General features: G+C 47.2%; 1 protein-coding gene across 7 annotated transcripts in view; it reads left to right on the top strand.

The window, feature by feature from the left end:
- The window catches only part of TENM2 (teneurin transmembrane protein 2), a 404,559-nt gene that overhangs the window by 187,378 nt on the left and 196,832 nt on the right, over window positions 1-20,349 (top strand). For all 7 annotated transcript variants that reach the window (XM_074350320.1, XM_074350321.1, XM_074350315.1 and 4 more), the window contains one exon: window positions 19,417-19,539. In XM_074350320.1, the coding sequence (XP_074206421.1) occupies window positions 19,417-19,539 (123 nt within the window). The remainder of the gene's footprint in view (window positions 1-19,416; window positions 19,540-20,349) is intronic.

Raw genomic sequence — 20,349 nt, 5'->3', positions numbered from 1 at the left:
GAGGACGTTTGGCCCGCGGTTCCTCTGGGTGCTGAGGACCCCTCTAAAATGCAGTTAGCAGGCTGAAGCGGTGTCCACCCAAATGCGTATCCCCTGACGTGGGGATGAGCAGTTAGCAGTTCCATCACGGGGAGTCCGTGTCACAGGATCGTGAGGATAGCCCACGCTCCGGGGGGTGAAGCCAGGTCTACGGCCATACCACCCTGACCGCACCCGCTCTCGACGGAGGGTGAAGTCAGAATGAGCCGTAGAGGGTGTGGAAGGCCACAGACCTGAGTCAGGGAGAGGAATGCTGGAACAGGCAGTACTTTTAGAGAATTTTATGTGAATTCTGGGCCAGACAACGAAGGGTAAGAAAACCATGGTTTTGACAGAAAGTACTTGAATCTTACTAATCATCTACTTAGTTATTAATTTATAACACAAATATTTTCTGGTACAAAGTAAGAGACAAGTCTCCAGAATCCAGGCTGTTCAGGATCAAATCCCAGTTTTGAGGGTTGTTTTTTTTTTAATTCACTATCTGCCTGAGCACAGGCAGGGTACTTAACCTCCCTGTCACTCAGTTTTTCTCCCTGTAAAATGGGCACAATAGTAGGACTTGTTTCATTGGGCTTTTGTAGAGATTGAATGAGAATTTTTTTTTACATTTTTTTTATTGGGTTATGGTCATTTTACAGTGTTGTGTCAAATTCCAGTGTAGAGCACAATTTTTCAGTTATACATGAACATACATATATTCACTGTCACATTTTTTTTTCCGCTGTGAGCTACCACAAGATCCTGTATGAGAATGTTCTTGACTAGCCCTTACCTACCTCAGTGGTTGGCAGAAAAGGAGTTATATAAAGACTGTTTTGACCGTGCTGGGTTTCGGTTGTAGAGTAGTGAACCACACGTATTTAGTCACTGCCCTTCTAGAATTCCAGCTAGAACTAGTGAAGACAATTCACTCAGCAACTGTTGAAGGGTCCATCGGCCTTCCAAGGTCGATATGAAATGAGGACACAAAATTAGGAGTAGGGAATGGGGAAAATATAAAGTCAGCAAAAATAAACTAATCAGCTAATGCCACTTATTAAAATGATAATCCCTCCCACAGACAACGTGGTCCCGTGTGCCCCTGAAGCACATCTCCCAGAAAAGCTGTTGAGAGCCACGTCCTCTTACCCAGTAAGCGCTGGCTCCTGACCACAGTATGAAACATAGGGCTGCGTGGAAAGAACACTGAAGGTCAACTGTGAGATCATTGGCACTTCATTAAGGAGTCTGTTCTAAGTGCACAGGGCTCTCCCAGAAAAAGAAATACAGCCTTGCCCTTAAATGCAAACAGTCTGCCCGGAGGCCCCTAGGCTAGCTTGTTTCACTAAGTTTTTGTTTCCAGAGTTTTTCAGGCACACTGGCTTCTGTTAACAGACTGAAGAAGACACAGGAAAAGTTACGCAGCTCAAAATCTTGCCTAGACTGATCTTCCATCCACCCTGCCTTTGTGCAGCCTAAATCTGAACCCAGTCCTTTACCCCACAGCTCAGGGTTCTCTCTCAGAGACTCGGTGCTGAAAAGTCACTCTGTATCACCAGAATAAGAAAGTGTTGTCTCAAGGAAAATAAAGTTGAACTGTTTGTTTTTTCCAACTTGAGGAAATGCAGCTGAACGTCAGCTTTGGGCTGCTCTGTCTTGTGTTAAATATTCTAACAGAGAATAAATCTCTGTAAGAGTTGTGTTTGTGGCTTCGCTTTTGTTTCTGGTTTTACTGTTTTCCTCCATGTGGAAATGTTTCGGTAACAACTGTTTGTTCTTGCTGTCTAAGAAGGTCTGCACACGAGGTACTACGGCAGATTTATGTGATAGTAAGAAGATATCACCTATTACTTTGTGTAATAAACCTCCTTCCAGAAGGAAGAGGGGAAAATGGCTGTGCCTTGACTGCAGAGCAGGTTGGGTAAATATTTACAGGAATCAACACCATTGGCACAAATGGAACTTCAGAGATCTTCAGGTTCCAAATTTTCAGCCGAGACTGGAGAGGAGCAGACCTTATAAACTGGTTGCAGTGAGCCTTCTAGAAGGAGGGTGCTAACATCCAGCCTGAGAGATGGGCTTGGACCAGTTGTGAGCCTCAGGCTGACTCCGTCGCTCTCAGCTGTCCCTAGGGAGCTTTGGCAAGAGTGGAATCACAATTTGATCCTAGCTGAATTTTCTGATAAATTCTTCAGGGTCCCACCTGGGAACCAATACGGTTGGTAAAAAGAGTAGCCACTATGCTCTACACACCAGACAGCCAGGCAGTTTTGACACTTTGTGAAACATGGGGATGCCCGATGCAGATTGTCATCGAGGCAGAGAGACATCCCAGCCTGGTACGGAGAGGGGTCTCAGGGGTACCTCCGGGCATGGACAGTGCTTTGCTCCACAAAGAACTCTGTGCCTCTTCAAGGGTTTAAACAGACTGGGTAGACACAAAATGGGGAGCCTGACTGGCTCACACCAATCCCCTTGGTGACAGGGTTACCAGATTCAGTGTGGGATCCCAGTTAAATCTATTTCAGATAAATAGTGAATAATGCTTTTAGTAGAAGTACGTTCTGAATGTTGCGTGGGAAATTCAAAATTTAACGAGCATCCTGTGTTTTTATTTGCTAGATCTGGCAACTTTACTTGGTGGCCAGGTCTATGCTGAACATTCTTTTCATCTCATCTTCGGGTCAGGCCCATAGCCTTATCTTCCCTTCATGGCCACAGTGACAGACCCAAGGAAGGGCATGTGACCTCAGCTCAGACAATCAGAGTCCTTGACTTGGATGTCTAAAAGTGATGCTGGAGAAATGAAGCTGTCTCTTCTCAGGTGGCTCAAGGGGGTAGGAATAGAGGTCTGGCCTTCTTTGTGGCTATGGTCACCTTTATGGAGAAAGCCCATTGACAGAGAATAAAAACTGGGCTTCGTGGACGAGCTACTCCTTCACCTCCACAAGCTATCTTAACAGCCTTCAAAAAATTTCCCTTTTCCAATTTAGCTAGGTCAAGCTGAGCCTTACCAGTCCTAAGCTAATACAGAGCTGTTCAGCTCAAACTCATAGGTTCAGCCTCCTGGACTAAAGAAAAGAGGAATTTGCCCTGAGAGTGCTTACAGACAGGTATGCCCAATCAGATGCCCCTAGCTCTGTGCCCGAGAAGGGGGAACGGGACGCAATCATTATGCCAAACAGACCACACATCCCCCAAGACTACCTGCCTTAGGTCCGCACAACCACAGGCAGGGCTGACCAGAGGCGGCAGGAGGAAGCCATCTCAGGGCCACTGTCTCAAATATCTTCTCTCTAAAAATACCTCCCCAACCCTGCCTGGCACAACGCCTAAAATTTCCACCCTTAGAGTTTATATAATGTTTGGCTTAAATCATTAATTACCTCTATAATTGCACATCCACTAATGGTAGAAAAATGTGAAGGTGTGGGGAGGGCTGTGCATGAATTCGTAAGTCAAGTTCCAACAGATTTTTGTAATTCTATTGAAGTGGCTGATCGTTTGGAAAGCAGAGTTCTGAGAGTGTTGGACGGGAGTCCAGGAAACTTGCAGCGTGGTGGGAAAGCATTCATACACGTGGCGCTGCTGAGTCTGGAGGTGGCAGTGGGCGTCTGATAACGGGTCCTCCCGGACAGGCAGAACAGGCAGAGAGCAGGCGCAGGCGGGAGAGGTGCCAGGCTGGGGAGGGACTCGACCTGTTTCCCTGTTTCACGCTGGCCCCAGGCTGAGCCTGGCGTTGTTTCCATCTCTCCACCCTGGCTTGAGCATCTCTTTTCCACACTGCATCTTCCCAGTGGCCTGTGGCATCCTGCCCGGGTGGGCGGAGACCTCGCGCACACCTGGCGGGAGACCCCGTGGATTTCACCTCCTCCGCCTTCCTGGAAATAGACAAGGGGAGCTTGTTTCCACCCTTCGTGTTTTCCTTCACTGGGTGTTGTCGGCCTTGCTTCATGCAGTACCAGCGGTTCTCAAACCTGAGCCTCCATCAGAATCACTCAGAGGGCTTGTTCATGCACAGACGCCCAGGCTCTACCTCTGCCTGAAGTTTCTGACTTACAGGTCTGGAGTGGGGCCCAATAATTTGCATTTATAACAAGTTCTCTGAGGATGCTGATTCTGCTGGTCTGGGAACCACAGCCTGACACCACTGGCCTTGTGGGAAGGCAGCAAAGTCTTAGTCACCATGCCCCTTCAGAGCCTCGCTGAGCATCAAGCACAAAGTAGGAGGTTAGGAAATGCTCGTTAACCGAGCTCTCCCACGCTACTCAAGCCTAATCACATGAGCACACGGAATTTGCAGACATCAGGTTAAATGTAGTCAGTGTTGCTGTTGAACGTGTTTTTTACACAGAGGCATCTCCCACATATTCACATAGGAGGGAATTCAAGGTGGCAATCTCGGTGGAAAGAGGGAGGTTGGAGGTCTTGTCTTGAAGCTACATTTGCATAGGAAACACGCTGTTCTTACCTCGACTGTGTATTTGCGGTAGCTTTGGAGAAGATTTGATGGACGTCGTTTGGAATGGCCCCGCCCACCTCCCTTCCCCACCCAGCTGCACCTCCCAACCACCGCTTAGCGTTGCCAGCGACACCACACGTGCGTGAAATCTGGGAGTCAGGTCAGCAGGTCTGACACTCCTCTTTCAAGCATCTCTCCAAAAGGATGGCTTCAAGAGTCAGTGCAGTAAGGTGGGAGCGAATGAGATCAGAGATCTGTGCTTCTCAGCAGCTGTGCGTGGCCTCTCTGCCAAGGTGTTTAACCCTTCTGGGCTGGTCTCTGTGACCTCTCCTGTAAAATGAGTCCAGAGGAGACCGTCCTGAAGCATTTTCCCACATCAGATTCTGACGTTTTAGTACAGGAGGCAGGCCATCTCCAGTTTAAGAAAGACTATTTGCTTGAAATCTAGCTCTTTGGAATCTGAAAGACACTTTCCTCCAGACAGACCATGTTACTTCTGGCCACATGGTAACGTGTTCGTTGAGTTCATCACTCTGTGTCAGGCTAAGTGCTTTGCTTTGTTTGATTTGATGTGACACAACACTCCTTGGGAGGCAGGGAGTTTTAAGATTCCCATTTTATAGAGGAGGAAACAGAGGGTCTGAGAAATCAAGACACTAAACGAAACAAAGCTCTGTCAGAGCCTCACGGACACGAAGGGCCAGGGAGACCTGGATTTGAAGGCAAGTCTTCCTGGCTCCAGAGCTACTCTAATCACCACGTTCTCCTGTTTCCCCCAAAGTATACTTTACCTACAGTGCACCTGACGCGTGGCGTCTGGCCTTGAGGCAGGAGGCAGCATCCTTTTTTGGCACTTCTGCTATGAGGGGCAGAAAGTATTACGGTTAAATATTCTGAGCCAGAGTCCCCAAGTTCAAAGCCCCCAGGTTCAAAGCTACGACTGACGCTGCAACGACCAATTTATTTAACGTCTTCCTGTGTAGTTTCTTCAGCTATAAACGGGTATAATAAACGTATCTGTCTCTGGAGCTATTGTAATAAGCGATTAATATGTTTAAGCGAGACCAGATAAAAATTACTGATATTCTGCCATATGTGATCGACAAAAACATTTCCTATCTAGATATTTAAAATGTCTTAGTGTCTAGCACACAGTAAACACTGTATTAGAGTTGACTATTTTGTTTTCTTTTTTTTTGACAGTTTAAAATTTTTTTTGAAGTATAGTTGATATACAATGTTAGTTTCAGGTGTACAGCAAAGTGATTCAGTTATACATATACACATTTATGTGGATATACACATAATTTTATATATGTGTATGTATACACACATATTTTCAGATTTTTTTTCCATTGTAACTTATTATAAGAAATTGAATATAGTTCCATGTGCTATACAGTAGGTCCTTGTTGTTTATCTATTTTAGGTATAATAGTGTGTGTCTGTTAATCCCAAACTCCTAATGTGTCCCTCCCTCACTTTCCCCTTTGGTAACCACGGTGTGTTTTCTTTGTTCATGAGTCAACTATTAAGCTTCTTAAAAATTGCATCGAGGGTTTGCAGGACCCAGGATCTAATAGGCGCTCAATGATTGCTGGTGAATTTATGAATTAAGTACAACCTGTGCCGCCCAGGAACACACCTGCGGTGGTCTGGGCTGTGGGTGTGCCCCTGGGCAGAAGCAGGTGGCGTGGGGAAGGACTCTCGGATTCTAGCAGGTCCCAGGCTCTCTTGGCATCACCTTGACATCAGGAGGGAAGGATCCTAGCAAGGAGGACTGGCCCCATGGGTGCAGCCTCCCCGAAGCAGGCTCAGTCCTCTGGCCCTGAAGAAATGAAGAAAAACCCTGAGGTGGTGGGGGTGGGAGGCCACGTCTTACGGTTTGCTTGTGTTTTGCTTTTATCCAGCTAGAAATAATGAGAAAAGCCAGGCCCAGACAACCTTCCTTCTAGCCCGTTCTTCTCCTGCTGGTTTTTTCTTTCTTAGACCACTGTAGAGGGCAAGGAAGACACAGAAGTAATGGTGGGTCTTTGGGAACAGAAAGACACATGTTGTAAGTTAGAAGCGATCCAGCAGCGAGTAATGTTGCCCCCAGGGTAGGAGGAGGCAGACCCCGGCAGCACGCACAGTGCGACCATGTAGTGTCGGGGCCAGCTTCTTCACTTCAGTAGCTCTGTGTTTATTTTCGTGTATCCCAAAACCTTGTAACTAATACATCAAGCTTTTTTGTTTTACAGATATTATTTTGGGATGAGGCTAAGTGGATTACAGTTTTGAAAGGAGGCAGGGATTGATTTTTAAATGCAGTAAGGAAATAATAGCACAAGGGGTGGTCAGATTTAGTAAAAAATCATGAACGTGGCTAATGGTGACTGAAGTTAGGAAAACACCAGTGGGGGACTGAGATACATCTGTGTATTCCTGGCTCTGGCGCTTAGTAGCTGTATGAGAGTGAGCACGTTATTTAATCGCTCTAAGCCTCAGTTTTCTCATCTGTAAAATGGAAATAATAGTTCCTGCTTCGAAGGTGATTTGGGGAGAGAGGGTGCCAGGTGTTCAAATAAGAAATACCTTAAAAGCAGGTAGTTTGAGAGCCTGGTACAAAGTCAGAATTCAATAGATACTCTTTATTTTTGTTGCTGTTACTATTCTTAGCCTGGTGCACTGGAAGACCTCAGTTAGCTGCATTTTTCAAACGCAGGGTGTCAAGCCATTCTTTCACTCACTGAATACTTTTTGGACACTCGTGTGTTCTGAACCTGATGCTGGTTGCTGGGACACATGGAAAAGAGGGAAGGCAAAGGTTCACTCTCACCCCGGAGATGCTCATGGCTCAGAGGTTAAGGCAGGGAGGTGGGGGGCAGGGGGAGGAAAGATGATCAGCAAACAAGCTATTACCACATAAAGCCATAGATGCTGTGAGAGGTGTGGGTACCGATATCCTGGGAGCACAGAGGAGGAAATCTGCCCAGAAGAACCCCATTAAGCCTCAATGCTCTAGATCCACTCTGTCCAATAGCCACACGTGAACTGAATTTTTCACTTTGTTTCACTGTAATTAGTTTACGTTTCAAAACTGAAGGAATATCAGTTTGGGGGGGGGGTTTAACAGACTTTTACCGTTTGAGCAGGACCACATCTCACTTTAACTGTCGAAAATTTAGCATCTGAACTGAGATGTGCTCTAGGTATAAAATACAAACCAGATTTGGAAGACTTAGCAAAACATGATTTTTTTCTATTGATTCTATATTGAGCTGATAATATTTTGGATGTATTGAGTTAAAAACATAGTATTAAATTTATTTTAGTTTGTTTGATGTGATTACTAGAACATTTTAAGTTACATGTGTGGCTCATGTCAGATCTCTCTTGGACCAGAGGCAGAATGCCACTGACGTGGAGATGAGAGAACTCCCAAAGGTCAGTGGGGAGACCCAGCTCTGGTTACCTTGGACAATTCTTTCTGACAGACCTGGAGCGAAGCTTAGAGGATCTGAGCGTACCAGTCAGGGGGCTGTTTCTGGGGCTGCAGGACAGAGATGTCCCTGAGTTTTAGCCATAACTCGGGAACTTGGAAGAATTGTCAGACTTAATAAAATTTTTTAAAAATCTGGTAACCCTTGACCTTGGGCATGTTAACATAACTGCAATAAGTCTCAGTCTTTTCCTTTGTGAAACAGGGATAATAAAATAACTCCCAGAGGAGTTCCTTATATTAAATTAAAGATTAAATGAAATCAGAAAAACCTAATGGGGGTATATTTAGAAATGTAAGCCTAAAAGATGTAAGTAATGAAAACAAGTGGGGTAGCTTTTCAAATGTGTTCATGCTTCTTGAACCCTGAACATGCTGGTCAGGGAGCATCCCTCTGCCAGGCTGGTATCAGAGGAGACACGAACCCCGCCAGGAGGTGACCTGGGTCCACCTGCAGTGCGATCAGCGATGGAGTTAGGAGGGGAGGGTGTGGGAAGGGCACACCAGCCAGAGGAAGGAGGGAGGTCAATTATGAACCACGTCGAATGTCTTTCTGCTGTCACTGGAATGCTTTGTACAAGCCAAAAATGCCACAGCAGTTACAACGCTGCTACCTGTTGAGAGAAATGTGTACCTTCAGCGGGAAAGAAATGTGTGGGACTTGAGTGTCACATCCAACCCCTGAAATTAGCTCTACTAAGTAAATTGTCAGAGACTCAAAATAAGCTGAATTATGGCACTTACCTCATTGCAGATGAAAATGTAGTTCTTTTTTGATGGATACAGATGGCTTTCATTCCAAAAAGAAAGTAGCCTTCCCCCCCCCCCCCGCCAGATTAGCTTTCATCCAGGAGAAATTTGACCATGTTGATATTAAGCATATCAGAAAACCAGGACTACCGTATTTCGAGGATTTTCACTCCCTACTATATGATCAGGCCCTGAGAGAGAGAACTAATTTTATCTTTTTAACACGGTATTTCTTTCCGTCAGAGTCACGTTTAAACTGATTCCAGTTAGGTGTGTGAAATCCACTTAACTAAAAACCTTTTAAGAGAAAGATCAAGCCCAATTTGCTAACATGAGATTTTTTTATTCCTGAGTTTAAAAAAAAAAAAATCCTTGAGCGAACCATGTCAAAAATTAAAAATTGAAAAGAACACTGGCAGCCTCCCCATGTGCCTAATTTGGCTTTGCTGAACAAATGACCAAATTGAAATGAGAATTACATACAGGATTTGCTCAACAGCCTTATTTCTTCAACTCATTTCTCACTCCTGAAAAATTACCAAGTTCACATGCAGGAGGGGACACGTCCATATCGACCAAGGTATCCTCGGACCACGGAGAAATAGAAAAATGGTGATTTTAGATTCTAGATGTGATGAACTTCTGCAGTGAGAGTAATTTGTCATAGAAATCCCGTCTAAGGAATCTAGGATGAGAAAGAACCATAATGCTCCCTTTGTTGACTAATTTATTAACAGGTTATTTTTGCTCATGCCCTAACGTTGCAAATAGTAGTAATAAAAATCTTAGTTGGGTGAAAAGAGAAAGCTTCTCTGCAGTGCCCTCATTGTCTCTTCATTAAGGGGTGGCATTGCCCATAGGCTTCTCTGTCTTTAAGGAGATAGAAGAGACAGTTGGGAGGGCACCAGACAAAGGGTCAAGAAACCCAGGTTCAAATCCTGGCTCGGCCAGGCATTGGCTGTCATGGGCACCATCTGTACAGCAAAGGTCCGGACCAGAAGACCTTTGAGCCCATCTTGACTGTGGCTCTGCCGTTGTGATGTGATGCAGAAAAGGAAGCCACCAAGGTTTCTCTGATAAGGAATTCAGGACAATGTGGGGAGAATACCTGGATGAATATACATGCCTCATCTTCCCTGGTGTGGGAGTGGAGCTGACAGTTGTCCCGCTGTGAGCTGAGCGGTTCAGTACTCAGGGCTTAGATGCCACAGGGCTCGGGTTCAAATCACACCTATTCCACTTACCAGCTGAATGTTACTTCAGCTCCTTGAGCCTCGATGTCTTCATCTGCGAACAGGGAGAATAATATACCCACATCCATAAAACTGATGCCTGGCACACAGCAAGGGCGTAAGAAAAGTTAGCCACGGCCGCTATTGTTCTAAAGGCAAAATGGCCCGACACCCACTTCCTGAGCGCCTCCCAGCTTCCTGCCTCCTTTGTACCGACAACACCCTATCAAGGTTGATTTGATCACCCCCTCCCCATAGAGAGATCCTGGCTGAGAGCACATGCTTGATTTGATAAGCCACTGCCCCAACTATAAGCCTTGTCAGTCTGGGCAAAATTCTCAACACCCTTCTGCCTCAGTCTTTTCATCCATAAAATGGGAATGATAACAGTACCCACCCCGAGGTTTCTCATCAAGGGTAAACAAGATAACGCATACAAAGTGCTCAGCAGAGTTTTGGCCACTGAGTCAGTACATCAGAAACACGTTAGTTTTTAATTCTAGCTAAGGAAAGTGAAGCTCAGAGAGGGCGTCTGCTTATGAGTTGTAGTGCGGGGATTTGAACCCTGACGGGAATGAATCTCTCAGGGGCCCTGGACAGGGCGACCTTTACCCTGTTCCTAAGCCCCCGGCTAGGCTGCCGCTCTCAGGCTGCCTGGCTGTGGGCTCTGGAGTTCAGTCACAAGGTTCATTGGAAGCCGTTTGCTGGGGGGCTGCCTGGGACTCAGGAAGGGAAGTGAGTCCGGACCCTCCTTCCCTCGTTTGCTGCAGCCGAGGGGACGGAGTGTGACCAGTGCCCTAACCGCCACCTCCCGGACCCCCCTCGCCACTCCCCCTCGCAGAAGGCTGTTCTTCACGAGAGAGTCCTCCCTCTTTGTTCTAGCACATGCTGCACATCTGCCGATCGATACGACATCTTATCCTCTAAAACATTCATAGTGTCTGCTTCCTGGGATTCCGGTGGCCACATGCCGCGTGCAGCCTGCCTCGCCTCCCCTTTGTAGTTGGTAGTCTTGTGGACCTGCCTCCTCTTTAACAGGACTGCCGGGTGCTATTCTTGAAAGAAAGACAAATATTGTGTGGGTTGTCAACACTGAATGACAAGCTTCAGGGGCGGCTGGAGAGAAAGATTTGTTCAGGTGTATGTGTACGGATAGTGGTGATGTGTTTTGCTATCACAAAAGCTCTTAAAATCCTAGCCCATGATTTATTTGCAGAATAAAACCTACGGATATTATCATTCTCTAAAGGTATTTTGATCACATGGGTCCTTTTCTGGAGAAAGAAAGGCTTTTATTTTATTTCTTTCCTGGGAAAAAGAGCAGCAGGAAAGGAGTAGTCTAGGCTGGGAAATGATGCTTTGTCTGACGAATGGCTGCAGGTGTGTGTTTATTGGCCCGAGGAGGAGCTGGCTCGGTGGACGGTGGGATGCCCAGCCAGCATCGCCTGACCTCCAAGGTACATTCCCGGAGACTCCACACCAGAAACAGAAAGTGGCTGTGAGCGCACGTCTGTCTCGCGTATCGATCTGCCTGGTGATGCCGGGAGCCAGGGGGCCTTGTTAGAGGTCACCTGAGCACATGAGACACCACACACCCACAGTGTCAACAGTTGCCACCTGCAGTGAGCCTGCCGCAGCAGCAGGTGCGAGGGGAAAATGGGGGTAGGGATGACACCAGCTTGGGGACCCGGCATATCCTGAAGCGGCAAGGAGCCCCATTTGTTTCCTCCAAACACAAGGGTTGATTAATCTCACACCACTTCCCTGTACCATCCTGAGCCTGTCAGGAGAACAGATTAATGCGCTGGCCCCTCTGTGTGGTTTCTTCTTGTCTTGAGAACACAGTGCTGTCTGGTCCCAGAGCTGCCTCATGCACCTGTCACCTTGTCCTCACGGCAGACGTGCAGGAGGGGCCAGGAAGCCTCCTAGCTCTCGTGAGACTAGAATCAGGAAGGCATAGACAAAACGCATGCTGAGGACCATTTTAGGCACCATGGCCAGAAGATGAGAGAACACAGGTAGAGGAAAAGGCAGGTGCATTTCTCCAAAGCCCCTCTCACTTCCCATGGTCCTGCCGGGATTCTAGCGTCGCATCTCCAAGTCATCCTTCCTCTTCTGTGTAATTCCCGGGCCATGAACTCTGCTACCATTGTGGCAGCTGCACAGCAGAAGTTGGATTCGGGCAAGTGAGTTTTCAGAGCATTCTTGGGAGATAGGTGCACAAAAGGGATTTGTGGGTGTAACTTTCCTGCAGTGCTTTGAAAATTTATTCCATTCAGTGTATTGCAGTACAGTGGGGTGAAAATAAAAGAAATCACTTCACCAAGGCGGTTTGAAAGGGTTTTTTTTTTTTAACTCCTTCAAGATTTAAATTTCTTAAACTCCTTTAAGATTTAAGGCATCTCCGAGAATGGTATCCCTCGTGGCTTTGTTTGCATCTCTTCTTTTAGGCCGAAGGTCATTTTGGCACTGGCAGCCTCCCTAAAAAACGATGTTATTAACACATGGCAGCAGGCCCCCTCCTCTCTAAGGAAGAAGCACTGTACTTGGCTGTGTCCCCGAAGGATGACAAGCAAACTCACGAAGGAAAAACTCTCCCAAGCTATTGATTGTTAGCCAGCCTGACTATAAATTGAAGTTGCCAAACGGCTTTGGTTTCCATTAACCATGGCAATTCCTTTAAGCTAAATAGCAAACTGAGTTTTTGTTTTTATTTTTTATTGAAGTTTAGTCAGTTACAATGTGTCCATTTCTGGTGCACAGTGCAATGTCCCAGTCATGCATACACACATACATTTGTTTTCATATTCTTTTTCATTAAAGATTATTACAAGATACTGAATATAGTTCCCTGTGCTAGACAGAAGAAATTTGTTTCTTTAATCTATTTTTGTATATAGTGGCTAACATTTGCAGATCTCAAACTCCCAAATGTATCCCCTCCCACCCCCTTTCCCCCGGTAACCATAAGATTGTTTACTATGTCTGTGAGTCTGTTTCTATTTTGTAAATGTAGTGTCCTCTTTTTTTTTTTTTTCTTTTTTTTAGATTCCACATATGGGTGATAGCATGGTATTTTTCTTTCTCTTTCTGGCTTACTTCACTCAGAATGACAATCTCCAGGGCCATCCATGTTGCTGCAGGTGGCATTATTTTATTGTTTATTTTATGGCTGACTAGTGTCCCACTGTATAAATACACCACAACTTCTTTTTCCAGTCGTCTGGCAATTCCTTTAAGCTAAGCAGCAAACTGGGTTTTATATTTATAGAGGACTAATGACTGCTTACAAAGGGAGTCTGTTCCTGGGTGAGCCTCGATCATATTTAGGAAGTGGTGCTGTAACTTACCTGCCTTGTTCTGTCCTGCCTAAGTAGCGGTTCCTTTAAAGAACTTGCGGGGCCGGTGAGGACTTGCAGTGAGTCACTAGCAGGAGAGCGTGGCATGGACGGTGCAGGTCCACGTATCTAGGTCTGAATCCCAGATCGCCCATTTACTGGCCGTGTGATCTTGGGCAAGTCACTTACCCTCCCTAAGCCTCAATTTCCTCATCTAGAAGATGTAGATTAAATGATCATCTCGCCGGGTGAGAATGAAGATAAGTGAGCTTTCATCCTCTTTGGAACCCTCCAGTGTCATCCCATCTCACCCAAATACCAGGCAGAGTCCCCCTCCAAGGGCCCCCATGCCCCACCCCCAAGCTCCCCCAGCACCCCCTCTCTCCTCTTCCCCTAACTTCACTTGAACCTGAAATGCTCATCCCCAGATGTCAGCACAAATTGCTTTCTGACTTCCATCAGGCTTTGGCTCAAATGTTCCCCATCACAGACATCATTGACCAGTAAACAAGGAAACTTTCAGTCCCTCCCCACCCCACCCCCACACCCCAGCATTCCCAAGCCCTGTTCTCTAGTTCTCACGGACATGTTTCATTTCTGTTTCCCACTAGAACGTAAGTTCCATGACAGCAAGGAGCTTATCTTGTTTAACTGCTCTGTTCCTGGGCCTCGGACACACCCACACACTGTAGGTGCTCAGTAAATATCTCCTGAATGATAAATGATGAATAAATGATGCAAATAATGTAATTAGCCCAGTACCTGGCACAGTGCCAAAATAAATATTCCTCATCGCCTGGAATCTATTGAGTGTAGATTCATTTCCACGTGTTAAATTTCACTACCAGTTTCACAAGTGCCCTTTGCAGATTACCTGTGCAAGTTCAGGGTTAGCGTTGGTGCCTTTGAGCCCTGATCATTCCAGCTGTGGTTCTCCCTCTCCCCTGGGCAGTGGCCCTTTCGGAATTGAGTACATTTCCCACGGGAGCCCTGGTGTTGACTAAACTGGCTGGCGTGGAGGCAGGGAGACCCAGCCCTGACCCTTCCCATCTTCCCATCTGGACCCTGAAGGCGCTCTGCCATCATTTCTAGGGCCCTGGTGAGTCTGAGCACAGGCTGAGCCAGGAGGCCCAGTGAGCCTGGCTCTCTCCTCTACTCCCTAAGCTCTGCTGGCCTGAAGTCTTTCATTTTCAGAGGGAAAGCCCAGTCTCTTCACCCGGTTGTGTATCGACAAGCCTGATCTTTCAAGATACCCCCTGTTCCTGGAGGCCTGCTCAGCAAACAGAGAACACCCGTGGCCCCGGTGTTTGCCCTCCTTGACAGGCAGGAGCTGAGCAGCTCTCTGGGGAGTGTGGCTGACGTATCGATTGGCCCTCTTGTCAAGTTGATTCTTGGCCAGCCGGTGAGCACGGAAGGTTCTCCGTGGCACCCAGCAGGGCCCACACACCCCCTAATTACTATTTCAGGCAACCCTCGTTCCGAGCTGCCACTTTCAGGGCCTACAATCTCCCATCTTACGGTTGCTGGAGGATCCCGTGCCTGCCGCGAACCCCTCTCTCTTACATTTGCTTTGACTCCCCTGAGCATTTCCGTCAAAACCTATCTGGCACAAAAACAGGCAACTTGAGTAAGAAAACATCACCCTAACTCCACGTAGGTCTGTTTATTATTCCTGCTGAAATCTGGGATCTGTGTGTGGTCTGTCCATGCGGCCTTGGTTCATTTTCCACACTCAATGAAAGTTTTCTCCAATTAGCCAGAGGGATGTTTTCAGAGTTTGGCTGCCTATCGTGTGTTTAGTGGCTGATTTCCCAGCTGCACCTGGAGTACACGGACTTCCCCTGGGAGCCTTCCCCTGCTCCAGCCCTGCTGACCCGTGGAGCCCCTTGTTGCATCTGAGGGTCTCTCTGGAGCGGAGCCTGTCAAATCATGATAAATCGTGCATTTTGGCTGTCGGTGGGGGGTGACGGAGAGGGTCTCCCAAACTCATTTCACTTCTGACCCTCAGGTGGTCTGAATAGGGCCTTTTGGGACGAGCTGCTGGAGCAGTTGTAGGGAGTGGACGAGGGGACCACCCCATTGATCCAGATGTTTGGAAGGAAACGATGAGGCCAAATCTTGAGCTAAAAAAGTAGTAACTCTGGCTACTCTGAGTCTGATTCTGAGAGCAGATCACAATTGGAAATACTATGACATAATGTTTAAAGAGCTATTTACTGTTATTGTTCATAGAGACAAATGTCGTGGCCCTAAATCTGTGCTCACTCTTCCTGACTGGGTTTTTAAAAGGCTGCTGACCCTATAAATAAATGACTCTAAGAAATGCACAGACGCCTAGTGTATAAGAATGGAATTTCTCACTCGCCGTACACGTGAATGTATCAGTCAAGATTGGCTTAGGCATGCTGCTGTAACAAAGAGCCCCAAACCCTCAGTGGCTTAAGCAGTAACAGTTCCTTCATCCACTCATTTTGTATTCTGTCACTGGTCAGCCATGGCTCTGGGCTGGGCTATCTTTACTCCAGACCCAGGCTGACCGTGTGGCAGAGGAAAATAGGTATGCAGAGTTGTGTGGTGAATTCAACACAGTGAGGAACTGTCACCCTCGTCAGGAAGGGGTGCTGACCCTACAAAATGGTCATTCACCAGCCACAGGGAGATGATCATGAGGTGCAAGAAAGAGACCAGGTTTGCTGGGACCCCATTGCAAACCAGAATTTGAAACCAGGTCACTGTGAAATATGGGGCAGCCGACCACCTCCCGCTGTAATCCCCCTCAGATTTCCAAAGTCCCCCTGTGATCAGACTTCACAGTCAACAGCTTCCTCATTTGTGAAATGGCCATGATGCTAGCACCCACTCCGACGTGAGCTGTGAGTCTACAGGTAGTATCTGTGGACTATCTACCCCCGTGCTGGCCATCAAAGGGGTCCGAGGACTGGCAGCAGGCATCGATCATCCTGATCGTCGAAAAGCTTCTCTTTGCAGACCCACCCGTATTGTTGTCAGCACTTCTCATTCCATCCTTTACATCTTTGTATTATTATTTTTTTTAATCTATGAGTGTAGTGTCCTCCAATCCAGCCCCTCAAATCCGTCCCCATGTGTCATTACCTAGTCCACTGCACACTTGCAGAGTGCCTTCTACATTTGAGTATGTCTGTATGCTCTGCTCGATCTTCGGGGGCAGCAGGTGCCCAGCCTCCCTCTGGCCCTGAGTAGCCATTATCCTACCTGTAAAGGGAAACCTTTACCAAAGGTAAAGGGGGAGATTGACAGAGAGACTGATTTCTCAGCCTCTGCCATCAAGCAAATCAGTAGCAGAATAAGAGAAAGAGTTCTCATTAGTCAGAAAACTCATTTACTCCACAGCTCCCCTGGGTCTTCATCCTAAGGATAACTTAGCCCATCCCTACAGGCAGAAAGATATTCTCATTTTCCTACTCAAGTAAGAGAGCAGGAATAGCTGACCAAGAAAAAAAAAAAAAAAGCACAAAGAAAAGCCTATTTCAGCCTCTCTCCCCACCCCAGAAAAAAACAAGAGAGAAGGTGGTTATACCCCCAATATAGTTCTCACTTATTTACGTAACATTCAACTCAACAGCAGAAAATATGCCCAAACTTGAGTTTCATTTTTGCTGCATCGCTCCTGCTGGGAGGCCGGAGCTTGTGCTCCACGGATCTGGCTTTTCCCCTTTCCCCACCTCCATCTCACTTTCTTATTTTCCTTTTCACTTCTGGGAGTTGTCTGAGAAGATACTTGGATCCTCTGACCCAAAGCCTTCTCACCCCATCTGTAGTTTTCTTGTTTTCAGAATACTTTTTTTATATATATAAAGAGATGCTATGGAACCCAGAACAAAAAGCAGGGATGGGCAGGCGTCTTTGCAAACCGAGAGACCACAGTTTTGTGGGCGCCCTCTGTACGTGCAGTAAGATTGGGGTGTTGCTTGCTTGCTAATCTCCCTAAGCTGACGGTTGCAGTATGTTCTGTACCTTAGGGTTTCCAGGATTCTTTTTTGCTTTTCTTTTTTTTTTAACAGAGGTACTGGGGATTGAACCTGGGACCTTGCGCATGCTAAGCATGTGCTGTATCACTAAGCTGTACCCCCTTCCCTGTTCTGCACCTTGGAATGACAAGACTGAGTACTAGGAGAGGCGAGCAGTGTTGACAAGAGTTTTCATGTTGATGGGACACGGGGAAGTTGTCACCTTCGCTGATGGACCCACCGCTTCCTTCTCTAGATGTACAAATCAAAGCTTTGTTAGGTCTGGGCCCCAGCTGCAACTGCCACACCTGCCTGTGTCTCTCTTAAAACACAGAGACCCTCCTTGAAAGAACCGTATCTCCAGTGCAGCAGCAACGTGGCTCACGGCAAGCCCCAATAACCCAATAGTAATTTTTAAAATCATTTAATAATAGCTAATTCCTTGGCTCCCTTCACCTGGTAATTACAAATCAGAAGTTATCGTTATCTGGAAGCTGCCACGATTAGTTCTCATTTCCTGACCTCTGTACAGTGAAAATATGTCATTATTTGAGGCAGTAGAATCTGGTCTCTTCAAGTAAGTGACCTACCTGTAACAGATAAACTACAGGAGAAAATTAGGTGTTACCTTGACAGAAAGTGTACAGTAAATGTCACTTTTATTAACATGTCTCATCTCAGAGTTGGAGCAGTGGCCCTTGCATTTCGGAGTAATATGTAGAAAGAAAACTTGGTTCTAAGATGTGGGTGTGTGTAAGAAAAAAAGCAGACATACTCACCGGGCCATCTCGCCACCTTCACCCGTAGCCATCAGTCCGAGCTGTAAGATTTGAAGGTGGGATTTTAACCTAATAGAATGCACCCTGGCTTTAGGTGGTGGTAGGCATGCTGAATTCATTTCTATGTGAACAATTTCCTAAGCATTGTTAATTGCGTTCCCTGTGGTTAATTGTTGCTCCCATCCCCACGTTGTATTCAGAACCTTTCGCTGTCAACAGCCCTTTCCCTCCTGCAGCGCTGGAGACGTAGCCAGGGCATCAGCCTGTGTCCGGCTGAAATGCCAGACAGACACAGGGTGGTTATTGTTTGGATGAGAAATGCGCAGGGGAAGGAACGCCTTTTTTTTTCGCCAAGGAAGCATTTCTTAGCTGTGGACTTTGACAGAAAGCAGGTGTGTGGGATTTGCCTTTCATTCCATGCAGGAAAAACAGCTCACCAAGAACCTTCAGGCATAGAGGTAGATCGAGTTTGCTCGACTAATTGGGACGTGGGGAGTTGGCACCAGCAGAGTGACAAGGAGGACCAGAAGGAAGTTTGTGTCTGGAGGTTTGAGGTGTACATGGAAATACAGCAACAATTCTGCAGATGTGCATGTTTGATCAGCAGAGAAGAGGCAGTGCTTCAGAACTTTCCGTCTCATTCTGTGCCTCGATGAAGTGTGAGGGTGGAGCAGGTGCGGGCCGGAGGGAGGGGGAGATGGAGAGAGAAGGACTCATAATCGTATTATTTCCAGAAAAGGATTCCATCCCACCGCCACCCCCGAGCTTTTCCCACCATGGGCTGAAAGGTGTTTGCTTGAATAGAAAAATATTTTTAAAGTCTGAAATAGAGAGGTGGGCTTTATCCTGGGTTAGTGCACCTGCAGACACTGGGGCTGCACTGGCATTTCTGTGCAGGTAATATTCTTGTCTGAACCAGACCAGCAGGCTGGTCCCATTTGGGTAGCCTCGAATTGAAACAGATTCACATTTTGAGTAGTTTCGGGAAAATCATCCTTGCCGATGCCCCCTGTCTATAAGCCAGTCTATAAACAGTAGCTCCAAAGGGGCATTTTCCCCTTTTTGGTGGCACCATTTGGAAGGTCTGGGCTGTGTTTCCTCCTCCCTCCTCTGCCGGCCGCCTCGGATCCTGTCCCCAGGAGGCTGTGAAAGCCACACTGGGAGAGGAGACCTAACCCACCCCCCCCCCCACCCCCGCAACTTGCTTTCTGTATTTAGCTCATCCCTGAGACCTAGGGCAAGCTGGTTTTTGAACTGCAGCTTCCTTAAAAGGTAGTCACTTGGAAAAGGCACCTCGCCCTCCCCCTGACATTTGCATTGCTGAATTACCTATTCACATTTTCATTACTTTCTCTCTCCCGCAGCAATGCATCTGCTCGGACTCAATTGGCAACTCCAGCCGGCAGATGGACACACCTTTAACAATGGGATAAGGACCGGCTTACCAGGAAACGATGATGTGGCGACAATGCCATCTGGAGGCAAAGGTGAGGTTACAGCTGCTGCTTCCCCTCTTAAGGTCACAGGAAAGAAAATTCAGTGCTCCCGCCAGCTGGTTCTGGTAAATCTGGGAAGGTATGCAAAAAAAAAAAAAAAAAAAAGAAGAAAAAGAGGGCGGAAAAGCACCTCCTTTCCTAGGTGTCCCCGTTAAAAGCTGTCTGCTGTCCCTGTCTGTGAACTGGGTTTGGCTGGAGCCACTCGGAGCTGGCACGGCGCCCGCCTGGAACAGTGTGCATACCTCTGCTATCTGCAGTGACTGGCACGGTCTGGAGCTGCTTGAAAGCATCTCAAGGCCTGGGCAGAAGCAGCAGGAACAGCAGCAGCTGGAAAAGGTCCTGCCTGATGGAGAAAGCTGAGAGCAGCAGGAGGCGCGTGCCACTAGGCGCGAGCCCGCTCCCGAGCGGAGAGACGCAGCCTCCCCGGGGAGGAAGCACCGCCTGGCCCGCCTGGCATCAAAGAGAAAGACCCTGGGCCGTGCCGCTTTGGGGGAACAGAGAAAGGAGCTGGGGCAACTCGGGAACAAAGCTTCTCTTCTTGGAACAGTCATGGGGGCCAGAGAAACGCTTACTGAAACAATCAGGCAACTATTTTTGCAGGGGGGTGAAAAATAGGTGCTAACAAGATGCCAAGGAGAAGTAGAGAAAACAGAACCGTGAGGAGGTGAGGACGTGGGGCAGTTCAAAGTCAGCAGCAGCCAGTGGCACCGCTAGGCTGGCCGGCGTGCAGCCCGGAGGCTTGGTTCAGGATGGGAATGACAGACGGAGAGATCATATGCAAGGGTTTCTCCAAACACAGAA

This window comes from Camelus bactrianus, chromosome 22 (genome assembly GCF_048773025.1).
Source record: "Camelus bactrianus isolate YW-2024 breed Bactrian camel chromosome 22, ASM4877302v1, whole genome shotgun sequence".
NCBI classification, from domain to species: Eukaryota; Metazoa; Chordata; class Mammalia; order Artiodactyla; family Camelidae; genus Camelus; species Camelus bactrianus.
Note: the sequence above shows the minus strand (reverse complement) of the source record. Positions and strands in the feature narration are given on the sequence as shown.